Source organism: Quercus robur, chromosome 7 (genome assembly GCF_932294415.1).
Source record: "Quercus robur chromosome 7, dhQueRobu3.1, whole genome shotgun sequence".
Lineage (NCBI taxonomy): Eukaryota > Viridiplantae > Streptophyta > Magnoliopsida > Fagales > Fagaceae > Quercus > Quercus robur.
The window spans coordinates 28416972-28440001 of record NC_065540.1 but is presented as its reverse complement, the minus strand read 5'-3'; the positions used below and the strand labels follow the sequence as shown (position 1 = coordinate 28440001).

The 23030-nt window shown below is 34.8% G+C and overlaps 2 protein-coding genes across 2 annotated transcripts in view; both read right to left on the bottom strand.

Moving 5' to 3' along the window:
* Nucleotides 1-1573: 1573 nt before the first annotated feature.
* On the bottom strand, nt 1574-4205 carry LOC126693018 (NAC domain-containing protein 2-like). The gene is made up of 3 exons (XM_050388871.1): nt 3846-4205; nt 3304-3644; nt 1574-2410 (listed from the first exon to the last, which is right to left on the bottom strand). Exons 1-3 carry the CDS (start codon nt 4006-4008, stop codon nt 1823-1825), a joined length of 1092 nt encoding a protein of 363 aa, XP_050244828.1. The 5' UTR covers nt 4009-4205; the 3' UTR covers nt 1574-1822.
* An 11701-nt stretch (nt 4206-15906) lies between these two features.
* Nucleotides 15907-23030, bottom strand: part of LOC126693017 (pentatricopeptide repeat-containing protein At5g15010, mitochondrial-like) — a 30051-nt gene continuing 22927 nt past the window's right edge. Inside the window, exon 2 of the mRNA XM_050388868.1 lies at nt 15907-16143. The gene's annotated coding sequence lies outside the window, so the exon portion shown is untranslated. The remainder of the gene's footprint in view (nt 16144-23030) is intronic.

Genomic DNA, 23030 nt, shown 5'->3' with positions numbered 1-23030 from the left:
CTTATTATTAAGAGTGTTGTAAATAATAATAATGAAGAGAAAGGTTGTAAAGTGTATATATAACTGAAAGAAAAATCACCAAATGATTTCAAGATTCAAAGTCAAGATTGAAACTTCTTAATTAAACCGAGGTTTAAAATGATATCAATAATCATTAGTACTCAAAACTCTTATGCTATGTTTGGAAGTTTGGAGGGAGAGGAAAGTAGAGGGGAGTAGAGGAGAGGAGAGGAGAATCGTTATCTTACACCTTATTTGATATTTTTAAAATTAAATAAGGGGGAAGAGAATAATTAGTATTTTCATAGTTTGTCATTTTGTTAATATGATAAGGGTAAATTTGGTAATTCATTTGGTTAAGCATTTCTATGCTCTACTCTCTCTCTAAATCTCTCCAATTTGGGGGAATTAAAAATGAGAGGTTAGAAATAGTTAGAACCCCTCCAAACTCCTCTCCCTCCTCCTGTAAAAAAATCCAAATAAGATAATTTAACTTACTCTCCCTCCCTCTACTTTACTCCCCCTCCATACAAACAAGCTATTAGTCGATTGAAGTGGAACAATAATTACTGTCAACTTGAATTAGTTAGAACCAAAGGGAAGAATTTTACATAGAACTTTAAAAATATATATATATATATATATATATAAATATCAATTAAATAAATTTATTTAATGTTAACTAAATCAAGAATAATTTGATGATTTAATACTAACTAAATTAAGTAATTTTATACAGAGACTCCAATATCATGGTTTAAGTGTAAAATTTAACCCAAAAAAAGAGAAGAAGCAGGTTTATTATTATTATTATTTTTTAAGAAGGTCTATTTTATCTTGGATAAGGTGGTACATGATTAAGTAAGTTGTAATCTAAATTTTTAATAATGATTTTGGTGTTGAGAGACAAAGATAGAGATTGTTTGGTGTGTGATCATATGTGTAATTAAGTGACTAACGTTAACAATTTACCATGTAGGGCATTGGTTAATAAAATTAAAGCTAAAATATTACGGGAATTTATTCATTACTGATGATTCGACATTTATAAAACTTTTTGTTTTGTCAAATATTTTAGTTTTTAATCAAGTTTGGTTTTATATTTGTCTCATATTTTGGAGGTCTTCTGGAAGTAGAGAAAAATACCAAAAAACCCTTTTATTTTTATTTTTAAAACATGTATTTTTGTAATGGGAGTGTGGCTTTTGAGGCTTAGGCCTAAAGCCGGATATGCCAATGTGTGCTCAATGAAACTCTAAAAAAGCAATGTTAGGGAACATAAAATTTTTTCATAATTATTTTTTTTTTTTGGATAAATCGATAGTTGGTGCTGTGGGAATTTGAACCCTGAATCTCTATATTATAAACACCAAGAAGTGTCAAGTTCTTAACAACTTATTAAATTAACAAGTTGTTATTAGAGCGGTACATTTCAATTAAATCCACTACCAACTTGATTTTAATTATGCACTAAAGTTGTAAGACTTTTGTATCTCTAAACTTTTTTTCTTCAAGAAAAATTGTATCACTACACTTATTAACGATAATAATAATAATGAAAAAGTCCCAAAAAAAAAGAGAAGAAAATAATCATTAATTATGGAAAATCAAACCAAATACCTTATTTACAATTACAGGTATGACTCGTACGTGCTACCAATCAAAGCATTACATCCTCTACAAAAATCATGTATGATTTCATAACTTCTTTGAAATTGTTTTTAACAATCTTTTGACTTAAGATTTAAGAATGTATCTTTTTTCTTCTTTTGATTCCATACCCAATTGACATCCTTCTATCCAGTTTATTACTTTTTCCCCCTTATTTTTGAAATTGGAGATGAGGACTCAAAAGTAACTGCTGATTGAATAATGACTGGTTGAGTATATTGTACTGAGCGATGTCGGATTGATTGGTGCTGTTACTGAAACTGCAAGAACTCATGAATTTTTTTGATGGGTATAACATATCCTCATGATCTAAGTTGGAATGCTGGCGTTTGAGCTGGTTTTCCATGTTTGGAGCCAAAGAGTTCAGTTGAGGTAGTTTTTGAAACATATAGTTTTCACTGCTGCTACCAGATGCTATGGAGTTATTGAAGAAAGGCTGGTCTAGACTCCCATTGTTGAATGTTGATTCGAATCCAGTTGTGTTCCAGCAATGGTTGTCTGATAATAAACTACTTAGTAAGGAGTAGTCCATGGCATCCAATAAGTTTGAGAAAGAAGAAGATTTCTGGGGTATGAGAGTACTGTTGTGACCAACAGGACTTTTCAAGCTTGGTAAAGTGGTATCTTGGATAACATGTTCTTGTTCATCTTCTTCTTGATCTTGATCACTTGCTGCTGCTGTCATTGGAGGTAAAGCATTGGACTTCCTGTAGATCCGGCAAAGAACCCAATCGTCTAACTGCAAAAGGCCTCAAATGAAACAGTTTTATTAGTTGCAGTACAAACTTTAATAGTTACAACTACTTAGTAAAACCTCACAATTATGCACTCCATTATAATTAATTAGGCCTTAGGGTCTCCATTCAAATTAGAACTACTTGCACGTAGTCAATGGTCCCGTATTCATTCAAACTGGTTGGTGGTGAGAACCACACGCTTTAATCAGATTGGGTGCATTTGTAGCCTCACACCTGGGCTAGCTAGCTAGGCCTATATATAGAACTAGCCAACAAGAAATATTAGAACGAACACTGAGTTCATATTTGGAAGGATTGGAAAGGATGTAACTATTTCTAAACTCAACAGGACAAACCTAACAAAATAGTAAAAAATTTCCATATTGAATGATGTAGAATCTATTGTTTTGAACCTACTCTTTCTTTAGCATCTACCATTCCCTCAAGACTCTAAAAAAAAAAAGAAAAAAAACTACTTTGTCTGCACGCTATATATGATATATCACATCATTAGTAAGATTCTTTTGTTTGCGTTAGTTTCATATTTTCTCTGTTATTCTTTTTGGGTTTTTTACACACGACTTTAATATAAATAATTATGAAATCACAAAAAAAAAAAAAAAAAAAAAAAAAAAATCTTATATTGTAAAGTTTATCGCCACCTTTGCTTATGTGTATTATCAAAATTTTCAAAGTTAAGGATAGAGATAAAACTTTGTGGCTCGGGTGCTTTGTCGTATGTGTAGATGAGTTTGCTTAACTACAGCGTGACGAATCAAGATAACAGAATCTTTTTTAAATAGATGGAACATCCTGGAATGCCCCAAAACTGGCTTGAATGATTATAGAGAATAAAGATATATTTCATATATAATAATTTAGTAGGGTAGCTCACCCTCATGGATGTATCTTTGAGCTTGATAGGTTTGTTGGGAGTGTAGTTGGGGAGTTCAGCGAGGCGATATTCATGCATGATCCAGTTAGTCTTGATTCCCTTTGGTGGTCTTCCTTTGTAGAACACAAGGGCCTTCTTCACACCAATGTTTTGCAGGTTCCCTCCTCCTCCTCCTCCTCCTCCTCTTGCAGCTGTTGCTGTTGATGTTAATATGGTTTTATCTGTACCAGTTGCTTTCCAATACCCAGAAGCGGCTGCCCTGTTTGGCCTGGCACCATTTGGGTACTTGCGGTCTCTTGGACTAAAGAAGTACCACTCTTTGTCACCAAACGCAGCTTTTTCTGATTAAAAAAAACACATAAACAAGACCCTTCTATGTTAGTGTGTGTATATATATATATATATTAAGATTATCACTTTGACATGAGGATGAAGAATTTAAACTCGATCTAAACTTCTTTGTTTCGTTGAAAATATTAGAAGGTGTCAGTTGATGTATTTTACAACATGAATTTAAGGAAAAGGGTGAATATAAAATATACCTGGCAACTCCCATGGATCAAACTTGTAGATATCAACCTCAGCGATGATGGAGACTGGCAAGGGTGTGGAAGCCACTCTTTTTCTTAGGTAATGAAGAATGAGCTCTTCATCTGTTGGGTGGAACCTAAAGCCTGGTGGCAGAGGTGTTTGTGGGTTCTTCATAGTTCTGTTTAGGCCAAATGGGACTTTGAATGCTATGGTGATATTAAAAACTCAAACAATTAAATAGAAACAAAAAAAGAGAGCAGTACTCAAAAACAGGCCAAAGGATAGGCAAGTAAGTTAACAATTGAGTATGCCTATGCCTTTGTATGTAGGCAAAACTCTAAAGAAGGGAAAGAGAGGAGAATTGAAATTTTTGGGAAGTGAAGATGGGGAAGGGGTTTTATGGTTGTGGGAATTTGTCGGTATGTGGAAAAGAGATTAGGCCAAAGCCAAAGCCAGGGGGGATGTAGTCAGTCATGTTAGGAATATGGATCAGTTGCATTTTCAGAATGGGCCCCACTACTTTATAAGCAACCTGGCCCCGCCTTTGTTTGTTTTTGTATGCCTTTAAATTTGCCAGCTGGAGACTCTAAGCCTAGGGTACCACTACACTCACTACACACATCTTTTTAGTTTTTAGTTTTAACGCACGCTCGTGTGTAACTATTGATTAACAACATTTTATATAAAATTAAAAAAATAAAATAAAACCCACATTTTACCTAATCCTCCTACATTAACCAATATCCATAATTATTACAGTTTTGTAAGTTATTATTTTAATTTTTTTCTCTCACCTCTTGCTTTCATTTGATTTTCTATCTCACTTTTTTTCTTTTTATGAAGATAATAATAAAAAAATGAAAATAAGTCATTTAAATAAAATAGTATATATATAGAATAGATAATTTAATGTGAGCATTTTTGAAAAGTGATTGTGTAAATTAAAAAAAAAAATTATCTTATGGCTTATACTAAAATAAACATGATTTTTTTGTATAAATTGATGCCTTAATAACGAGTTTGAATAAAGGAAAGAAAAAAAATGTGAATGCCTTATTAACGAGTTTGAGGAAGGAAGAGAAGTAAGGAAGAGTTTAGTCTGCTGGCTAATGCTAAGCCATTGGTTTAAATTGAGTCCAACTCTTTTGTCGTTTATTTTGCATTATTATTTATTGTTGTTCACGTTCACGTATAGGAGTAGATTAGTATGGAAAAGAAAGATATGGCGGCTGAGGACAACACAAAAAGTTGGTTGATGATGAAATGAGGGTTAATTTATTCATCTTCTTCGTATGAAAACATGACACCTACTCTCGGCAGTGGGCCCCCACAAACCTAGTTTTTGGCAAAGCGCATGCGTGCTACTGTACTACTGTTCTACTCCTCGTCCTCATCATCATCATCATCGTGTCCTCAGTTTATGTTTGACAACCGTTATTGATTTTTTTATTTATTTTATTTTATTTTTAGTGCTTTACTTGTGGTAACGTCGGTTCAGTTTGATGCATCATGCATGTTCACAATATAAAGTCTAAAGTCTAAGATGACATCTTTATTGTGTGACGAAACCTAGAGGTTAATATATGAGCCGTAGAGTCTAAGGATAGATCTATATGGTTTTAACACTATTTGAGCCTTGGGATATTATACAACTATTTTTTTTTTCCTATTTTAGCATAAGATCGAGTTTATTATTTTTATTTTACATATTTTTTTTAAAAAAAATTCTATATCAAATTATTTATTTTATATAATATTTTATTAAAAAATAAGATAAGATTTTTCAAATACAACAATAAATCTAGAGATACATTAAAAATGACAATAAATTTCACACTCATATGATAGGTTAACAGTTTATTGTCAAATCTAGAGATAGTTAATATAATAGTGTCAATGATAGGTTCATATGAAAATTAATGATAAACTGTTAACTTAGGAGATGTGAAATTTATGGTTAAAACCCTCTTCAAAATTCAATATTAAACCCTACTTTCTTTGCTAAAAAGAAAACTCTCTCAAAATTTATAAAGTACAAGTCCACGATCTTTGTCTTTGTCCTTAATAATTTGAGAAATGCCCAATTTTCTTGTTAAGTATACCATAGACAAAATATTTTACTACCATTCGGCAATGAGCTCATGACCATAATAGTTATGCGGACACTGAAGAGAAGCAACAACAAGGACTCAAGGAGAAAGAGAAACCCCAAAAAATAAAATTAAAGGAGAAACCAAGGATGGTGTAACTCAACCGGATAAGAGTGTGTCAGAAGCTGTATGGCTATGGGCCCAACTTTCTCCAAGAAACAAGGTTTAGTGAGCGTACTGTCATAATTTTTGCCACAGTTATTATATTATATATGACAAATTGTGATGGATTATTTATCATTTTTACTTAAACTTGATATATATATATATATATTTATATATTTTTTTTTTCTAATAAATCTAGTATTACAATAATTTTCACAGTTTTGTCACAATTGATCCACATGGTGACTTATTAGTAGTAGGATTATGGATTCATCATTTTTTTCTACCACTTACAACTTAACATAAAAAAATTGTAACCAAAATTATGAAAATTGTTATAGCAGTAGACTTACTCATTTTTTTTTCACGACTCACAATTTTGCTATGTAAATGGTTGTGGCAAAAATTTGGATTAAGTCGTGTTCCTAGAAATTTTGAGACTTAGTGACTGTTTGGATTCGGCTTCTTGCGTCCACATTTTGCTTTCAACGCGTTTCAGCCTTTTTTTTTTTTTTTTTTGGTAGTCGCACTTGTTGACTTTTTGTCCGTGAACAGTGATCCGTACACTGTTCACGGACCCACAAATTTCACTTTTTAACAAATTTTTCATTAAAAATAGGTCTCACGGTACTATTCACACATTTAAAAATTATTTTGTTACAGTGTTTTCAGTTTTCAATTTTCAGTTTCAGCAAAATAAGTTCTATCCAAACAGACCCTTAGTGAGTTGAGTTGAGATCATCAATCAACTCACTTCATTCATGTTTTGGAATATTCCAATCCACGTGGGGGTCCTCACGGCATATTGCTTTTAAAAATTAAAACAAGTTATCTATGTGAGTTGAACCATTTAACCAAACACTACTGAACCCACTTTGGGTCATCTATCTTCCAATTTCAAGTTTCCATATTCTTAGTAATTGGCTTCCCCCGGGTATTTAATCACCTTCAATCACATACTCAGGTTTTTGCCTTTAAGGCCGACCCAATACAATCTGAGGCTCTCAGCTGAAAACTTTAAATGATCTTTTGTGTATTTAAATATCACTTAAATAATATTTAGTTTATTAATCATCAATTTAGTTAATTATGTGTACTATAATTTAAAAAAAAAAAAAATTAAAATCTACTCTTCTTACTTTTTTATATGACTAATTCACTCGAGCAATGCTAGAGATACTAAAATTTTTATCACATAAGTCTTACAAATTGAAGTATCACCAATTAGAAAAAAATTTGATTCACATTGATTTATTATGTTGTTTAAGTGGCACCAGTCTATTCTTGCCACATCAATTTGTAAGTATATTGTAGTGAAATTTATAGTAGTAAAGCATTTTTTTTTTTTTGAGAAACGTGGTTAAGCATTTTTCATTTACTTAAATTGTGATTTGGTTGGATTTCTATTAATTTTTGGGAAATACTAAGTGTAAGGACACGATTCGCGTTGGACCACAATAGGGTTGGGTTCACACGTAAATGGACCCGTACAATATCATTTGTAGAGAGTGGGGTCGAAAGGCTAAGTCATGTTTACTCAGCCGTGGTTTTGTTGAGTTGTTCATGCATGATCTAGAGGTGTTCACCCCTTTAGGTCTTTTTCTTTCCGGAAGAAATCCCCCTCTTTTAGGTTGCAAATTTTCCTTTTATATTAGCATGCATTCAATTTCCTTCGTCCACGTGTAGGGTCGAACTTTCCTAGCCTGACACTTGTCCCATCAGTTTAAGACCTGAGCTGTTGGGAGTGGTTGAGTAGGCTAAAGAGACACGACTCTGTGAGAGGCGAAGCTCCGTCTAGGGCAGATAGTTTGGGCAGCCTGTCCTAGATATTTTATATTTCTTACAAGATTATCCCTTTGCCGCTTTTACCCCTTTCCTTAGTGTAGCTCTGGGCTAACCGAGGGCTGTACCTTCCTCGGCAGCTTCTATGGCCCATTAGTGCTTTGTGTTTATTGGGCTGGGACTTCTATCCTCCTCGGCCTGGGCCTTAAGTATCCCTGTGAATAGGTGGAGCTGGCCCATCTGTTGTCGGGCCCCACAATAGCCCCTCAAAACCCTGCTATCCAACTCCTCGGTTGGAAAGGTGGGTTTTGATAATACCGAGACTTTATTGCGGCTCATTAAGTTCGGCCCTTGATCAACGTCGGCGACTTTTCACCTCCCCAAGTAATGCGCCGATCTACGTGATAATTCCCTTGACTTACGCGTGAGGCGTTTATTCCGTTTGGTTAGCCGTAGTGCGCTTTTAATGTCTTCTTTTTACGAGGCCTCTTAACTCTATTGGTTAAGGATAGCTTGGAGAAACGAAACGGTTTTGCATTTACTGGCAGATTTCTTAGAGGATCGGAACGTGTCACGTACCCTCGTCCTTTTCCCCTATATAAAGAGAGAAGATAAGAAGGTGATTCTCTCATATGCAAATCCCTTAGACTTTTCTCAGAATCCGCCTCTTCCCTCTGGTTATTCCTCATTTGATAACACGTCCCCCATAGTGATCAACCATGAATGAATCCTTCCTTTCCCAGAAATACCCTACCTTAATGAAACTTGAGATGGCTCGGTCGGGGCAAGGGTGGTGGAGACTCAAGGTTTGTCTCCCCATTCTTTTAGCCAAAATCCGAAGCAGGGGCTCGTCACATCCTATTTCCGGTGTGACTGAGTCAAAAACCTCCCTTGTCATCTCCATCTGCTCTCTCATGAGCATACCTAATAAGGCTCCCCTTCTCCCTCTTTTGCTCCTTTTATTTTCTTTTCATTGCTTCTCTCTTCTTCTCCTCCTTCCCGCTCATGTCCTCCATCTTCTTTTTCTCTTGCTTTCTTCAGCAACAAGAGCTTGTTGAAGTGCTTCCATGTCTTCTAATTCTTCTTCCTTCTCCTTCATTATTTTTGTATAAGGATCTTCTCCTGACATGAACAGCACTGAGGCATAGATTTCAGAGAGACTTTGAAGGCGAGTTCAGAAGACACCTAATGGTTTATCTATTTGTATTACGAATGTTGTTACTGTTTTAGCAGTTCATTTTTTGTATAGGCTTGTGTAAGCCCTTCCTTGTACGTTGTAATAATAATTTTTCACATCAATAAAAGTTACTGTTACTCTATTTCGTATGTCTTATTTATATATTCTAGCAAATGCGAAAGCGCTGCTCGGCATAATAGTATAGCATTTGAATCAATAATAACTAAGGACAAAGTAATCGTTGATAAAAAGATGCCACGATAATTTTAACAAAATTATTATTCAATATAACAGTCCGACCAGTAAGGAATGAGACTTATCTTAAAATCAGCAGTGATGGGTGTCAAATGTCCGATTAGGTGTGAGAAGTATTTATCCGAGGACATGTTACCCCTCGGATGAATGGCCTCCTTAGGTTGACGATCATTAGGTTGCCCTGCCATCTCCACGAGGCGTGAGCATTAACCTTTTCCATTATTTAAGCCGAAAAAAATCCCTTCATTAGGGCGGCTGACTTCCAAAGAAGCTTGAGTCCGAGGACTTTGCAAAACCCGGGCTTTGTTCAGGACTTATACGTTTTATCTTATGCACTTGATTTTTCCCCGGAGGCTTGAGTCCGAGGCTTGGGTTTTGTCGGTATTGGGTTTTACCTTTTAGCATGGGTCCGAGGACCATGCGAGCCTTAGGTTCTGTCCGAGACCAATGTCTGCACTAGTACTTGGTTTCCCTTTTAGCCTGAGTCCGAGGACCATGCAAGCCTTAGGTTCTGTCCAAGACCAATGTCTGCATCAGTACTTGGTTTCCCCTATCTTTGAGCATTTCCCGAGGTGCCTGAAAGTGACTGTCCTCGGCCATGGCCGCTGCTCAGCGTCGGCCAAGGTACCTGGGCCCTTACACCAAGCGGCCCCGGGTCCACGCATCCACCTAGCCTATGAAGTAAGAGATATTTCTGCAACTTCTGGCCACGTGGTACTCTCTGATGTCACGATGACCGAAGTGCGCCTTTACGAGGCTCTTTAATCTTGTGGTTGCAGTTGATGTTGGAAGTTGAGCCAAGACCACTTTGTCTGTAGTGCTCCTTGGGACGCTGCGTGAGTTGACTACCATCATCTTGTCTTTTCAAATACATAGGAGGGAGAGATGGTTGCGTTATATATAACACCCCTTCTTTCAGTTTTCTCTCACATCACGCTCCCCACATCCGGAGCTCTCCTTTCTTGGCATAACATGTTGAAAACGAGGGTTGGGAATAAAGAACTTCCTCCGCCGCAAAAGCATCGTGTCTTCATGAGGCTTACAACAATAAGACATGGGCACAGGAAGCACAAATTCAGGAGAATACTCCCTCTCCGCCGAGAGGGAAAAGAATCTTCCCCTCTTTTAGTCAAAATCCGAAGCAGGTTCTGTTCATGCCAGAGTTTTGGTACGGCAGAAGAAGGGTTTTCCTCCATCATCGCCTCCGCTTTGCGGTAGGCGTATATTTAGAGAAAGCCCCACCACCTTCAACTCCCTACACCTTTTCTTCAATGGTGTCAGGTTCAAGTTGGATCTCTTTCGCTGTTTGAGTTGTGGGCAAGTGAGAGCTTTGAAGAAGAACAAGGTCTTGGAGCTGTAGCCAACTTCTCCTCTGACCTACTTCCTCGGCTTTTACTTATTCTCCTGTATCTTCCTCTCTTTTGGTCATGTAGTGAACTTTGACACAGACCGGTTCTAGCTTTTCATTGTACATTGTACTGTCTTTTTGCTTTAGTAAGAAATGACGATTTCTTTATTTATTCTGAATGTTGTTCCTTTGATAAAACTACTTTGTGAGTTGGTGTACTCCATGTGTGTGTTTCTCCTTGGCGGTATTCAGGGCAAGGACTCTTGAAACCCGATTCAACTAATTTTAATCTATGGACACTAACAGACATGATAATAACTCGTAATAAGTCAAACTTAGGAAACTAACCGAGATGTCGATTGAACACTCTGTAATGAGTGTGAGAATATCGTCTGAGGGTGACGAACTTTGAATAATTCATCTGAGAGCACGACCAAACGTTGCGTGACTTTGGTGGTGCTTTTGAAAACTTGTTAATCCATTCCATATTGGTCCCTTTAGTGTTAAGGGTTCAAAAGCAGATTAGAGAGTCCAGGTAACACAGCTCTTCCATTTAAGTAGTTGATTTCCCCAGAGGCTTGGACCCGAACACCATGCAAGGCCTTGGTTCTGTCCAAAACTTGTCTTTGGTTTCCCCAGAGGCTTGGGTCCGAGGACCATGCAAGGCCTTGGTTCTGTCCAAAACTTGCTTTTTAAGTAGTTGGTTTCCCCAGAGGCTTGGGTCCGAGGACCATGCAAGGCCTTGGTTCTGTCCAAAACTTGTGTGATGCTTTTTAAGTAGTTGGTTTCCCCAGAGGCTTGGGTCCGAGGACCATGCAAGGCCTTGGTTCTGTCCAAAACTTGTCTTTTTAAGTAGTTGGTTTCCCCAGAGGCTTGGGTCCGAGGACCATGCAAGGCCCTGGTTCTGTCCAAAACTTGTGTGATGCTTTTTAAGTAGTTGGTTTCCCCAGAGGCTTGGGTCCGAGGACCATGCAAGGCCTTGGTTCTGTCCAAAACTTGTCTTTGGTTTCCCCAGAGGCTTGGGTCTGAGGACCATGCAAGGCCTTGGTTCTGTCCAAAACTTGTCTTTGGTTTCCCCAGAGGCTTGGGTCCGAGGACCATGCAAGGCCTTGGTTCTGTCCAAAACTTGCTTTTTAAGTAGTTGGTTTCCCCAGAGGCTTGGGTCCGAGGACCATGCAAGGCCTTGGTTCTGTCCAAAACTTGTCTTTGGTTTCCCCAGAGGCTTGGGTCCGAGGACCATGCAAGGCCTTGGTTCTGTCCAAAACTTGCTTTTTAAGTAGTTGGTTTCCCCAGAGGCTTGGGTCCGAGGACCATGCAAGGCCTTGGTTCTGTCCAAAACTTGTCTTTGGTTTCCTTTTATTTGCTTGTTTTCTAAAGGCTTGGCTCTTCGAACAAGGTGGGGGGAGCTGGCCCGGTGTTTGAAGCCCCTAGGCTTGTCTATGTCGTCGACGACGTGGAACGTAGCCCCTAGTAAGAGCTTATGTTGGAACATCAGTAATATGTCGCCGGTGATATAGGCGCCTTCATAGCCCCTTGTTCGACAGAAGCTCAACTTCGCCACCGCTCGAGCTAACATGCAAGCCTCCCCACAGACGGCGCCAATTGTAAGGACACGATTCGCGTTGGACCACAATAGGGTTGGGTTCACACGTAAATGGACCCGTACAATATCATTTGTAGAGAGTGGGGTCGAAAGGCTAAGTCATGTTTACTCAGCCGTGGTTTTGTTGAGTTGTTCATGTATGATCTAGAGGTGTTCACCCCTTTAGGTCTTTTTCTTTCCGGAAGAAATCCCCCTCTTTTAGGTTGCAAATTTTCCTTTTATATTAGCATGCATTCAATTTCCTTCGTCCACGTGTAGGGTCGAACTTTCCTAGCCTGACACTTGTCCCATCAGTTTAAGACCTGAGCTGTTGGGAGTGGTTGAGTAGGCTAAAGAGACACGACTCTGTGAGAGGCGAAGCTCCGTCTAGGGCAGATAGTTTGGGCAGCCTGTCCTAGATATTTTATATTTCTTACAAGATTATCCCTTTGCCGCTTTTACCCCTTTCCTTAGTGTAGCTCTGGGCTAACCGAGGGCTGTACCTTCCTCGGCAGCTTCTATGGCCCATTAGTGCTTTGTGTTTATTGGGCTGGGACTTCTATCCTCCTCGGCCTGGGCCTTAAGTATCCCTGTGAATAGGTGGAGCTGGCCCATCTGTTGTCGGGCCCCACACTAAGCTACTTCAAATTTTATTACAAAAAATTTACAAAATGATGTGGAAAAGAATATTGTTGGTCATTAGTGACACTTCGACAAGATAATAAATGATTATTTAAATTACTTCTTAGTGACACAACAATTCGTAAGACATATAATAAAATTTGTGATATTTCTAGGATCAATCAATTCTTTGAGCCTCTTAAAAAGTGGAGGAAAAAAGGTTGTTTGGCTCATATTAAAAAAAAAAAAATCTCTTATTGGCCCTCACATTTTGGGGCCTATCTTTAGTAAGAAGCCTAAGCCATGGCCTAGGGTTGACCTTGCTTATCTTAGTACGTGGTTAATTGTTCTCATTTAAGTGCACCACTAATATCAATTTATCATTTATTATTAACAATTTACCACTGCCTTGACGTTTGTAAAATGTTTTGTAAAAATTGTATTTTATTTTTATAGAGTATAATCTAAGTGTATATATGTGTGAAGTTTCTTACTGGAAACTTAAACTTCGGCTCTTGACCCTCACAATTCACAAGAACTTATACTTATAGAGTGACTATCGCGCCAAGAATGTGCAGTGATGTAAAAATTGTTGATGATATAGAGTTATTGTATGCACCCTATCATTGGGCGAAAAGCAAAAAAACACACGATACTCTAGTAGAAGAGTCGAGATTGATTAGCCATCTTGTAGGACACAAAAAAGAGTCATCTTTATTACATAGTTTGAACTTAAAAATAAACGAGAAGGCAATACTAGGTGTTTCCGCTACATGTCACATTAGGTGGATGGCATATAATATGAGTTTGATTTTGCATATAGAGGAAACATAGTATGCTTTTTTCCACTGGGAGAGATTCGTGCACCATTCCAAACTTTTGTATGGAAAGGATACTACCAAGTTCCAATTGCCAAACCATACTGGCAAAAAAAAAAAAAAATTGGCATGGTTGGCACTTACTAATAATAATAACAATGTTCCTTCCCGTGTTGCCGACTCAATTATGTCATGCTACTTTTGATTAAGTCCACAAAATAAAAGTCCTTTTCTTGTTGGAATATCAATGTAATAAAACGGGATGTTAATATAATAGTGCTACTCACAATTTAGTCCCATATACTTTGGGACGAGCCTATGATCTTCTTGCTGAGGTGTTAATGTTATGGAGATGGGTTAATTTTAAAAACAAACAAAACAGAAAAACACAAACTCAATGAAGTCATCTGGGACCCACTCAAACATGAAATTTTATCCCATAGTTGTTCATAACCAATAGATTTACGTTGAGGTTGCTTTTTGGAATTAAGTGGATATTTTTCTTTGGTTTTGGTGCACTAAGCTACGAAATCAAAGCTATAATTGGCCAGCTTAACTTTCACACCTAAAAGCTTAATTAGTGATTGAAGCGTGGCAGGTATTATCTTGTTGCAACTTTGACCAAAATATTCCAAGCATGCACGAATAATACCTTCTTTAAATTAATTTAATTTAATTTAATCAGTACTAATATATGATCTGCTTTGTAAACTAACATTCACCGTATGGATCTTGTAGGAAGAAAACACGACAAAGTACAACAATAACAATAGTAAATCCTCGGATTAATTTTATGTTAACAAACACACACGTGGGATGTGGAGGAGCAGCAGCAAAGTGCACTTTGTCATTTCCGATTTGGTCATCATAGTAACAGACACCAAACAAAGAACGTTTCTCACAAAGACAAGTTTCAAACCTCTAAACCACAAATTAATATATATATATTAGTCACGTCCCTCACCAGATCTTGCTGCAAATAATCAATAAATTATGAGGCTTCATTCTAAACCACGGTATTATTAGCTTAGTGCACAGCGTTTTGTCCCAACATCTCAAACCAAAAAGACCAAGCAGTAATGCATATTTGCCTCCCTACCATGATACAATCTTTGGGTTTTGACCAATAATTATATATATTTTATTGCTAAAGGGCTTTGACAATTTCAAACAACAGCCAATGGCGTAGTTTGTGGATTGTCAAAAATAACTTGGTTGAAGTTTTAGCAGCATTAATATTAAAGCATAAATGGTTTGAACTAATAGCCAAGAAAGACACTGGAAATATATATATATATATATATATATATATATATATATATATATAAAAGGATATAAGTATCCGTCAACTTTTCTTCTCTTGTAACACTTGTTGGCAGTCATTTTGAGCACGGCATGGTTTTCCCAAATAATTAACAAACAAAAAAATTTTGCTAAACTTGCAAAATGAAAATAAAGTAGCTCAGCAATGGATGAAATCTTGGATTAGGACAAAAGATAGAAAAGACAAAATGGCTGTAAAGATAATTAGGTCTTGGAAGCACAAGAATGAGTAAGACCAAAAGCTGATGATTATCCCAACTCCTCCTTTAAGACTTGAAAAGAATTTGGATATTTTATTATACTTCGAAATCACTTTGTTTGGTCTACTCTGACCACAATGGCCTTCACTTTAACTTTCATGCACAAAATATCGGTTGAATTAAAGCGTGAGTGAAACGTCATATGTGACGCAAAACAAAGCATTTGTGACATGCAAAGCAAAGCAAAGCAAAGGTTCTTCCCTCCACCTCCTTTGCTTTCCCACATATACTCGCTCTCTCGGGTTAACTTGTTCATCTAAAATTCAAATACCCCACATGTCGAAATTTGAATAATCAAATATTTTATTATACTACTGCCCCATGACCAAGTACTACATCACCCTTCTGTTTCATTTCCACTCCAGTTATGCGCTAATAAGAGAGAGCTTGTTATATCAAATCAATCGTGAGAGAATTCGGGTGTAATGTTGTCCACGTGTCGAGCTGACGATAGAAGGGTCAAAAGCTAGCATATCTCCACTTAGGCATGTGAGGCCTTGACTTTTCATTTTCATAATTGGAGATGCTTATAGACTAACAACAAGGTAGAAGAGAAAAATCAACACCCCAAAGCATCTTTATGAATTATGATCCCTCTTATTCTTCTTCTTTTTTCTTAAAATTAATGTTATTCAAACCACACAGAAAATATAGCCTGCTTGGCAGGGAAACACAAGAACTAGCATTAACTGCTAAAACTAACCAACCAACCAGTCTAACTACACAAAGTAAAGTATCTCTATAATCATTCAGCTACTCCATGTTATATTTTTCACTTCATTTTCTTTTGTGTTTTTTCGGGTACAAGTTCAGAGCTTTGATAGATATTACCTCACATCTGATCTCATTTTTCACCCCAACATCATAAAGGCAACGTGGACTCCCAGCCTAAACCAAGATGACATTGGTGTCACATTCAATTTGTTAGGAAAATTTGACTAAGCATGGGAAAAAGATGAAAGCACAAACATATTAGACTAGTCAAAAGGCATGACTAACATAGAAGAACACGCATTATTATCTAATATCCAACTGCAAAATGCTCTTGATTGTGACCCCCGTAGTTTTCCACGTGTAGTTCACCTAACCTAAGTACTTATCCAGTTTCAAATGCTAAATGCATCAGTTTTCCCATTTGGGACATTAGAAAGTGAGCTACGCCTAATCTAAATCTATTCCAAAGTCACGGGCTACTCTCCTTTCTATTACGACAAAATACTTGAGGAAAAGAAGAACAGAATCTTTTTCAATGACATCAAAGGGCCTTGGAATAAACCCTAATTTGTTATATTATCTATAAGTTACTTATCATCTGCCACTAAGCTTTTAGCTAAAATACCCTTTCTTCGATAATAATGAGAGAAATGTGAGATCATAGATTCTAAACTCATTACGTGCGTGTGTTATTTACCATTAGAAAAAGAGAGAGGGTAAGATATAGGTCACCATCCCTTGAGCTTCATCGAAATGACTGTCCCCTAAATGTTGGAATAAACAACACACCCCCTTAAGGTTTCAATAAATGCAACAATTAAGTCCAATCATGATTTTTTTAACATAATATTCCATTTTAAAAAACAAAAAAGTCCTACCCAAACTATAGACGAAATGATATATTTCTATCTTAAGGTTTGAATAAATGATATTCCACTATTAGGGTTTGACAAATGAGTAAGAATCTTTTCTTAAAAAATAGAATATTATAATAAAGTAGTAATAGTGTGAGAGAATGAGAAAGAACTAATCTATTGAATTTATAGAAATCTCAAAGGGGAGTTTCAAACATTTGGAGGGAAGTCACTCCGATGAATCTCAAGGAATGTTAGTTTAATATATATATACACACACACACTAGTTTATGTTCATTGTATATAATACTGTAATAATGCTTGTCTAAAATGCTTATACCTTTAAGACAAAAATCCAAAATTATTATGAAACAAATACTCAATAGTATAACAAGAAAAAAAAAAAGAGGATAGAGTAGAAGATAACAATACACAGACTCAAGGAAAAAGCTGTACTTCTTTTGAGAATAATTATTAGTAAAAGCAGCCACAAAAGCTTGAATGGGTCTGCATGTCTTAATATATATATGCGTGTGTTATTTACCATTAAAAAAAGAGAGAGGGTAAATTATAGGTCACCATCCCTTGAGCTTTATCGAAATGACTCTCCCCTAAATGTTGGTATAAACAACACACCCCCTTAAGGTTTCAATAAATGCAACAATTAAGTCCAATCATGATTTTTTTAACATAATATTCCATTTTAAAAAACAAAAAAGTCCCACCCAAACTATAGACGAAATGATATATTTCTATCTTAAGGTTTGAATAAATGATATTCCACTATTGGGGTCTGAAAAACGAGTAAGAATCTTTTCTTAAAAAGTAGAATATTATAATAAAGTAGTAATAGTGTGAGAGATTGAGAAAGAACTAATCTATTGCATTTATGGAAACCTCAAAGGGGAGTGTCATACATTTGGAGGGAAGTCACTCCGATGAATCTCAAGGAATGTTAGTTTAATATATATACACACACACACACACTAGTTTATGTTCATTGTATATAATACTGTACTAATGCTTGTCTAAAATGCTTATACCTTTAAGACAAAAATCCAAAATTATTATGAAACAAATACTCAATAGTATAACAAGAAAAAAAAAAGGATATAGTAGAAGATAACAATACACAGACTCAAGGAAAAAGGTGTACTTCTTTTAAGAATAATTATTAGTAAAAGCAGCCACAAAAGCTTGAATGGGTCTGCATGTCTTAATATATATATGCGTGTGTTATTTACCATTAAAAAAAGAGAGAGGGTAAATTATAGGTCACCATCCCTTGAGCTTTATCGAAATGACTCTCCCCTAAATGTTGGTACAAACAACACACCCCCTTAAGGTTTCAATAAATGCAACAATTAAGTCCAATCATGATTTTTCTAACATAATATTCCATTTTAAAAAACAAAAAAGTCCCACCCAAACTATAGACGAAATGATATATTTCTATCTTAAGGTTTGAATAAATGATATTCCACTATTGGGGTTTGACAAATGAGTAAGAATCTTTTCTTAAAAAGTAGAATATTATAATAAAGTAGTAATAGTGTGAGAGATTGAGAAAGAACTAATCTATTGCATTTATAGAAACCTCAAAGGGGAGTGTCATACATTTGGAGGGTAGTCACTCCGATGAATCTCAAGGAATGTTAGTTTAATATATATACACACACACACTAGTGTATGTTCATTGTATATAATATTGTAGTAATGCTTGTCTAAAATGTTTATACCTTTGAGGCAAAAATCCAAAATTATTATGAAACAAACACTCAATAGTATAACTAGAAAGAAAAAAAGGATATAGTAGAAGATAACAATACACAGACTCAAGAAAAAAGGTGTACTTCTTTTGAGAATAATTATTAGTAATTCTTCTTTTGATAATACTGTACTAATGCTTGTCTAAAATGCTTATACCTTTAAGTCAAAAATCCAAAATTATTATGAAACAAATACTCAATAGTATAACAAGAAAAAAAAAGGATATAGTAGAAGATAACAATAAACAGACTCAAGAAAAAAGGTGTACTTCTTTTGAGAATAATTATTAGTAAAAGCAGCGACAAAAGCTTGAATGGGTCTGCATGTCTTAATATATATACATGCGTGTGTTATTTACCATTAAAAAAAGAGAGAGGGTAAATTATAGGTCACCATCCCCTGAGCTTTATCGAAATGACTCTCCCCTAAATGTTGGTATAAACAACACACCCCCTTAAGGTTTCAATAAATGCAACAATTAAGTCCAATCATGATTTTTTTAACATAATATTCCATTTTAAGAAACAAAAAAGTCCCACCCAAACTATAGACGAAATGATATATTTCTATCTTAAGGTTTGAATAAATGATATTCCACTATTGGGGTTTGACAAATGAGTAAGAATCTTTTCTTAAAAAGTAGAATATTATAATAAAGTAGTAATAGTGTGAGAGATTGAGAAAGAACTAATCTATTGCATTTATAGAAACCTCAAAGGGGAGTGTCATACATTTGGAGGGAAGTCACTCCGATCTCAAGGAATGTTAGTTTAATATATATATACACACACACACTAGTTTGTGTTCATTGTATATAATACTGTACTAATGCTTGTCTAAAATGCTTATACCTTTAAGACAAAAATCCAAAATTATTATGAAACAAATACTCAATAGTATAACAAGAAAAAAAAAGGATATAGTAGAAGATAACAATAAACAGACTCAAGAAAAAATGTGTACTTCTTTTGAGAATAATTATTAGTAAAAGCAGCCACAAAAGCTTGAATGGGTCTGCATGTCTTAATATATATACATGCGTGTGTTATTTACCATTAAAAAAAGAGAGAGGGTAAATTATAGGTCACCATCCCTTGAGCTTTATCGAAATGACTCTCCCCTAAATGTTGGTACAAACAACACACCCCCTTAAGGTCTCAATAAATGCAACAATTAAGTCCAATCTTGATTTTTTTAACATAATATTCCATTTTAAGAAACAAAAAAGTCCCACCCAAACTATAGACGAAATGATATATTTCTATCTTAAGGTTTGAATAAATGATATTCCACTATTGGGGTTTGACAAATGAGTAAGAATCTTTTCTTAAAAAGTAGAATATTATAATAAAGTAGTAATAGTGTGAGAGATTGAGAAAGAACTAATCTATTGCATTTATAGAAACCTCAAAGGGGAGTGTCATACATTTGGAGGGAAGTCACTCCGATGAATCTCAAGGAATGTTAGTTTAATATATATACACACACACACACTAGTTTATGTTCATTGTATATAATATTGTAGTAATGCTTGTCTAAAATGCTTATACCTTTAGGACAAAAATCCAAAATTATTATGAAACAAACACTCAATAGTATAACTAGAAAGAAAAAAAGGATATAGTAGAAGATAACAATACACAGACTCAAGAAAAAAGGTGTACTTCTTTTCAGAATAATTATTAGTAATGCTTCTTTTGAGAATACTGTACTAATGCTTGTCTAAAATGCTTATACCTTTAACACAAAAATCCAAAATTATTATGAAACAAATACTCAATAGTATAACAAGAAAAAAAAAAAAAAGGATATAGTAGAAGATAACAATACACAGACTCAAGAAAAAAGGTGTACTTCTTTTGAGAATAATTATTAGTAAAAGCAGCCACAAAAGCTTGAATGGGTCTGCATGTCTTAATATATATACATGCGTGTGTTATTTACCATTAAAAAAAGAGAGAGGGTAAATTATAGGTCACCATCCCTTGAGCTTTATCGAAATGACTCTCCCCTAAATGTTGGTATAAACAACACACCCCCTTAAGGTTTCAATAAATGCAACAATTAAGTCCAATCATGATTTTTTTAACATAATATTCCATTTTAAGAAACAAAAAAGTCCCACCCAAACTATAGACGAAATGATATATTTCTATCTTAAGGTTTGAATAAATGATATTCCACTATTGGGGTTTGACAAATGAGTAAGAATCTTTTCCTAAAAAGTAGAATATTATAATAAAGTAGTAATAGTGTGAGAGATTGAGAAAGAACTAATCTATTGCATTTATAGAAACCTCAAAGGGGAGTGTCATACATTTGGCGGGAAGTCACTCCGATCTCAAGGAATGTTAGTTTAATATATATACACACACACACACTAGTTTATGTTCATTGTATATAATACTGTACTAATGCTTGTCTAAAATGCTTATACCTTTAAGAGAAAAATCCAAAATTATTATGAAACAAATACTCAATAGTATAACAAGAAAAAAAAAGGATATAGTAGAAGATAACAATACACAGACTCAAGAAAAAAGGTGTACTTCTTTTGTGAATAATTATTAGTAAAAGCAGCCACAAAAGCTTGAATGGGTCTGCATGTCTTAATATATATACATGCGTGTGTTATTTACCATTAAAAAAAGAGAGAGGGTAAATTATGGGTCACCATCCCTTGAGCTTTATCGAAATGACTCTTCCCTAAATGTTGGTATAAACAACACACCCCCTTAAGGTTTCAATAAATGCAACAATTAAGTCCAATCATGATTTTTTTAACATAATATTCCATTTTAAAAAACAAAAAAGTCCCACCCAAACTATAGAAGAAATGATATATTTCTATCTTAAGGTTTGAATAAATGATATTCCACTATTGGGGTTTGACAAATGAGTAAGAATCTTTTCTTAAAAAGTAGAATATTATAATAAAGTAGTAATAGTGTGAGATATTGAGAAAGAACTAATCTATTGCATTTATAGAAACCTCAAAGGGGAGTGTCATACATTTGGAGGGAAGCCACTCCGATGAATCTCAAGGAATGTTAGTTTAATATATACACACACACACACACACTTGTTTATGTTCATTGTATATAATATTGTAGTAATGCTTGTCTAAAATGCTTATACCTTTAAGACAAAAATCCAAAATTATTATGAAACAAACACTCAATAGTATAACTAGAAAGAAAAAAAGGATATAGTAGAAGATAACAATACATAGACTCAAGAAAAAAGGTGTACTTCTTTTGAGAATAATTATTAGTAATGCTTCTTTTGAGAATACTGTACTAATGCTTGTCTAAAATGCTTATACCTTTAAGACAAAAATCCAAAATTATTATGAAACAAATACTCAATAGTATAACAAGAAAAAAAAAAAAGGATATAGTAGAAGATAACAATACACAGACACAAGAAAAAACGTGTACTTCTTTTGAAAATAATTATTAGTAAAAGCAGCCACAAAAGCTTGATTGGGTCTGCATGTCTTAATATATATACATGCGTGTGTTATTTACCATTAAAAAAAGAGAGAGGGTAAATTATAGGTCACCATCCCTTGAGCTTTATCGAAATGACTCTCCCCTAAATGTTGGTACAAACAACACACCCCCTTAAGGTTTCAATAAATGCAACAATTAAGTCCAATCATGATTTTTTTAACATAATATTCCATTTTAAAAAACAAAAAAGTCTCACCCAAACTATAGACGAAATGATATATTTCTATCTTAAGGTTTGAATAAATGATATTCCACTATTGGGGTTTGACAAGTGAGTAAGAATCTTTTCTTAAAAAGTAGAATATTATAATAAAGTAGTAATAGTGTGAGAGATTGAGAAAGAACTAATCTATTGCATTTATAGAAACCTCAAAGGGGAGTGTCATACATTTGGAGGGTAGTCACTCCGATGAATCTCAAGGAATGTTAGTTTAATATATATACACACACACACTAGTGTATGTTCTTTGTATATAATATTGTAGTAATGCTTGTCTAAAATGCTTATACCTTTGAGGCAAAAATCCAAAATTATTATGAAACAAACACTCAATAGTATAACTAGAAAGAAAAAAAGGATATAGTAGAGGATAACAATACACAGACTCAAGAAAAAAGGTGTACTTCTTTTGAGAATAATTATTAGTAATTCTTCTTTTGATAATACTGTACTAATGCTTGTCTAAAATGCTTATACCTTTAAGTCAAAAATCCAAAATTATTATGAAACAAATACTCAATAGTATAACAAGAAAAAAAAAGGATATAGTAGAAGATAACAATAAACAGACTCAAGAAAAAAGGTGTACTTCTTTTGAGAATAATTATTAGTAAAAGCAGCCACAAAAGCTTGAATGGGTCTGCATGTCTTAATATATATACATGCGTGTGTTATTTACCATTAAAAAAAGAGAGAGGGTAA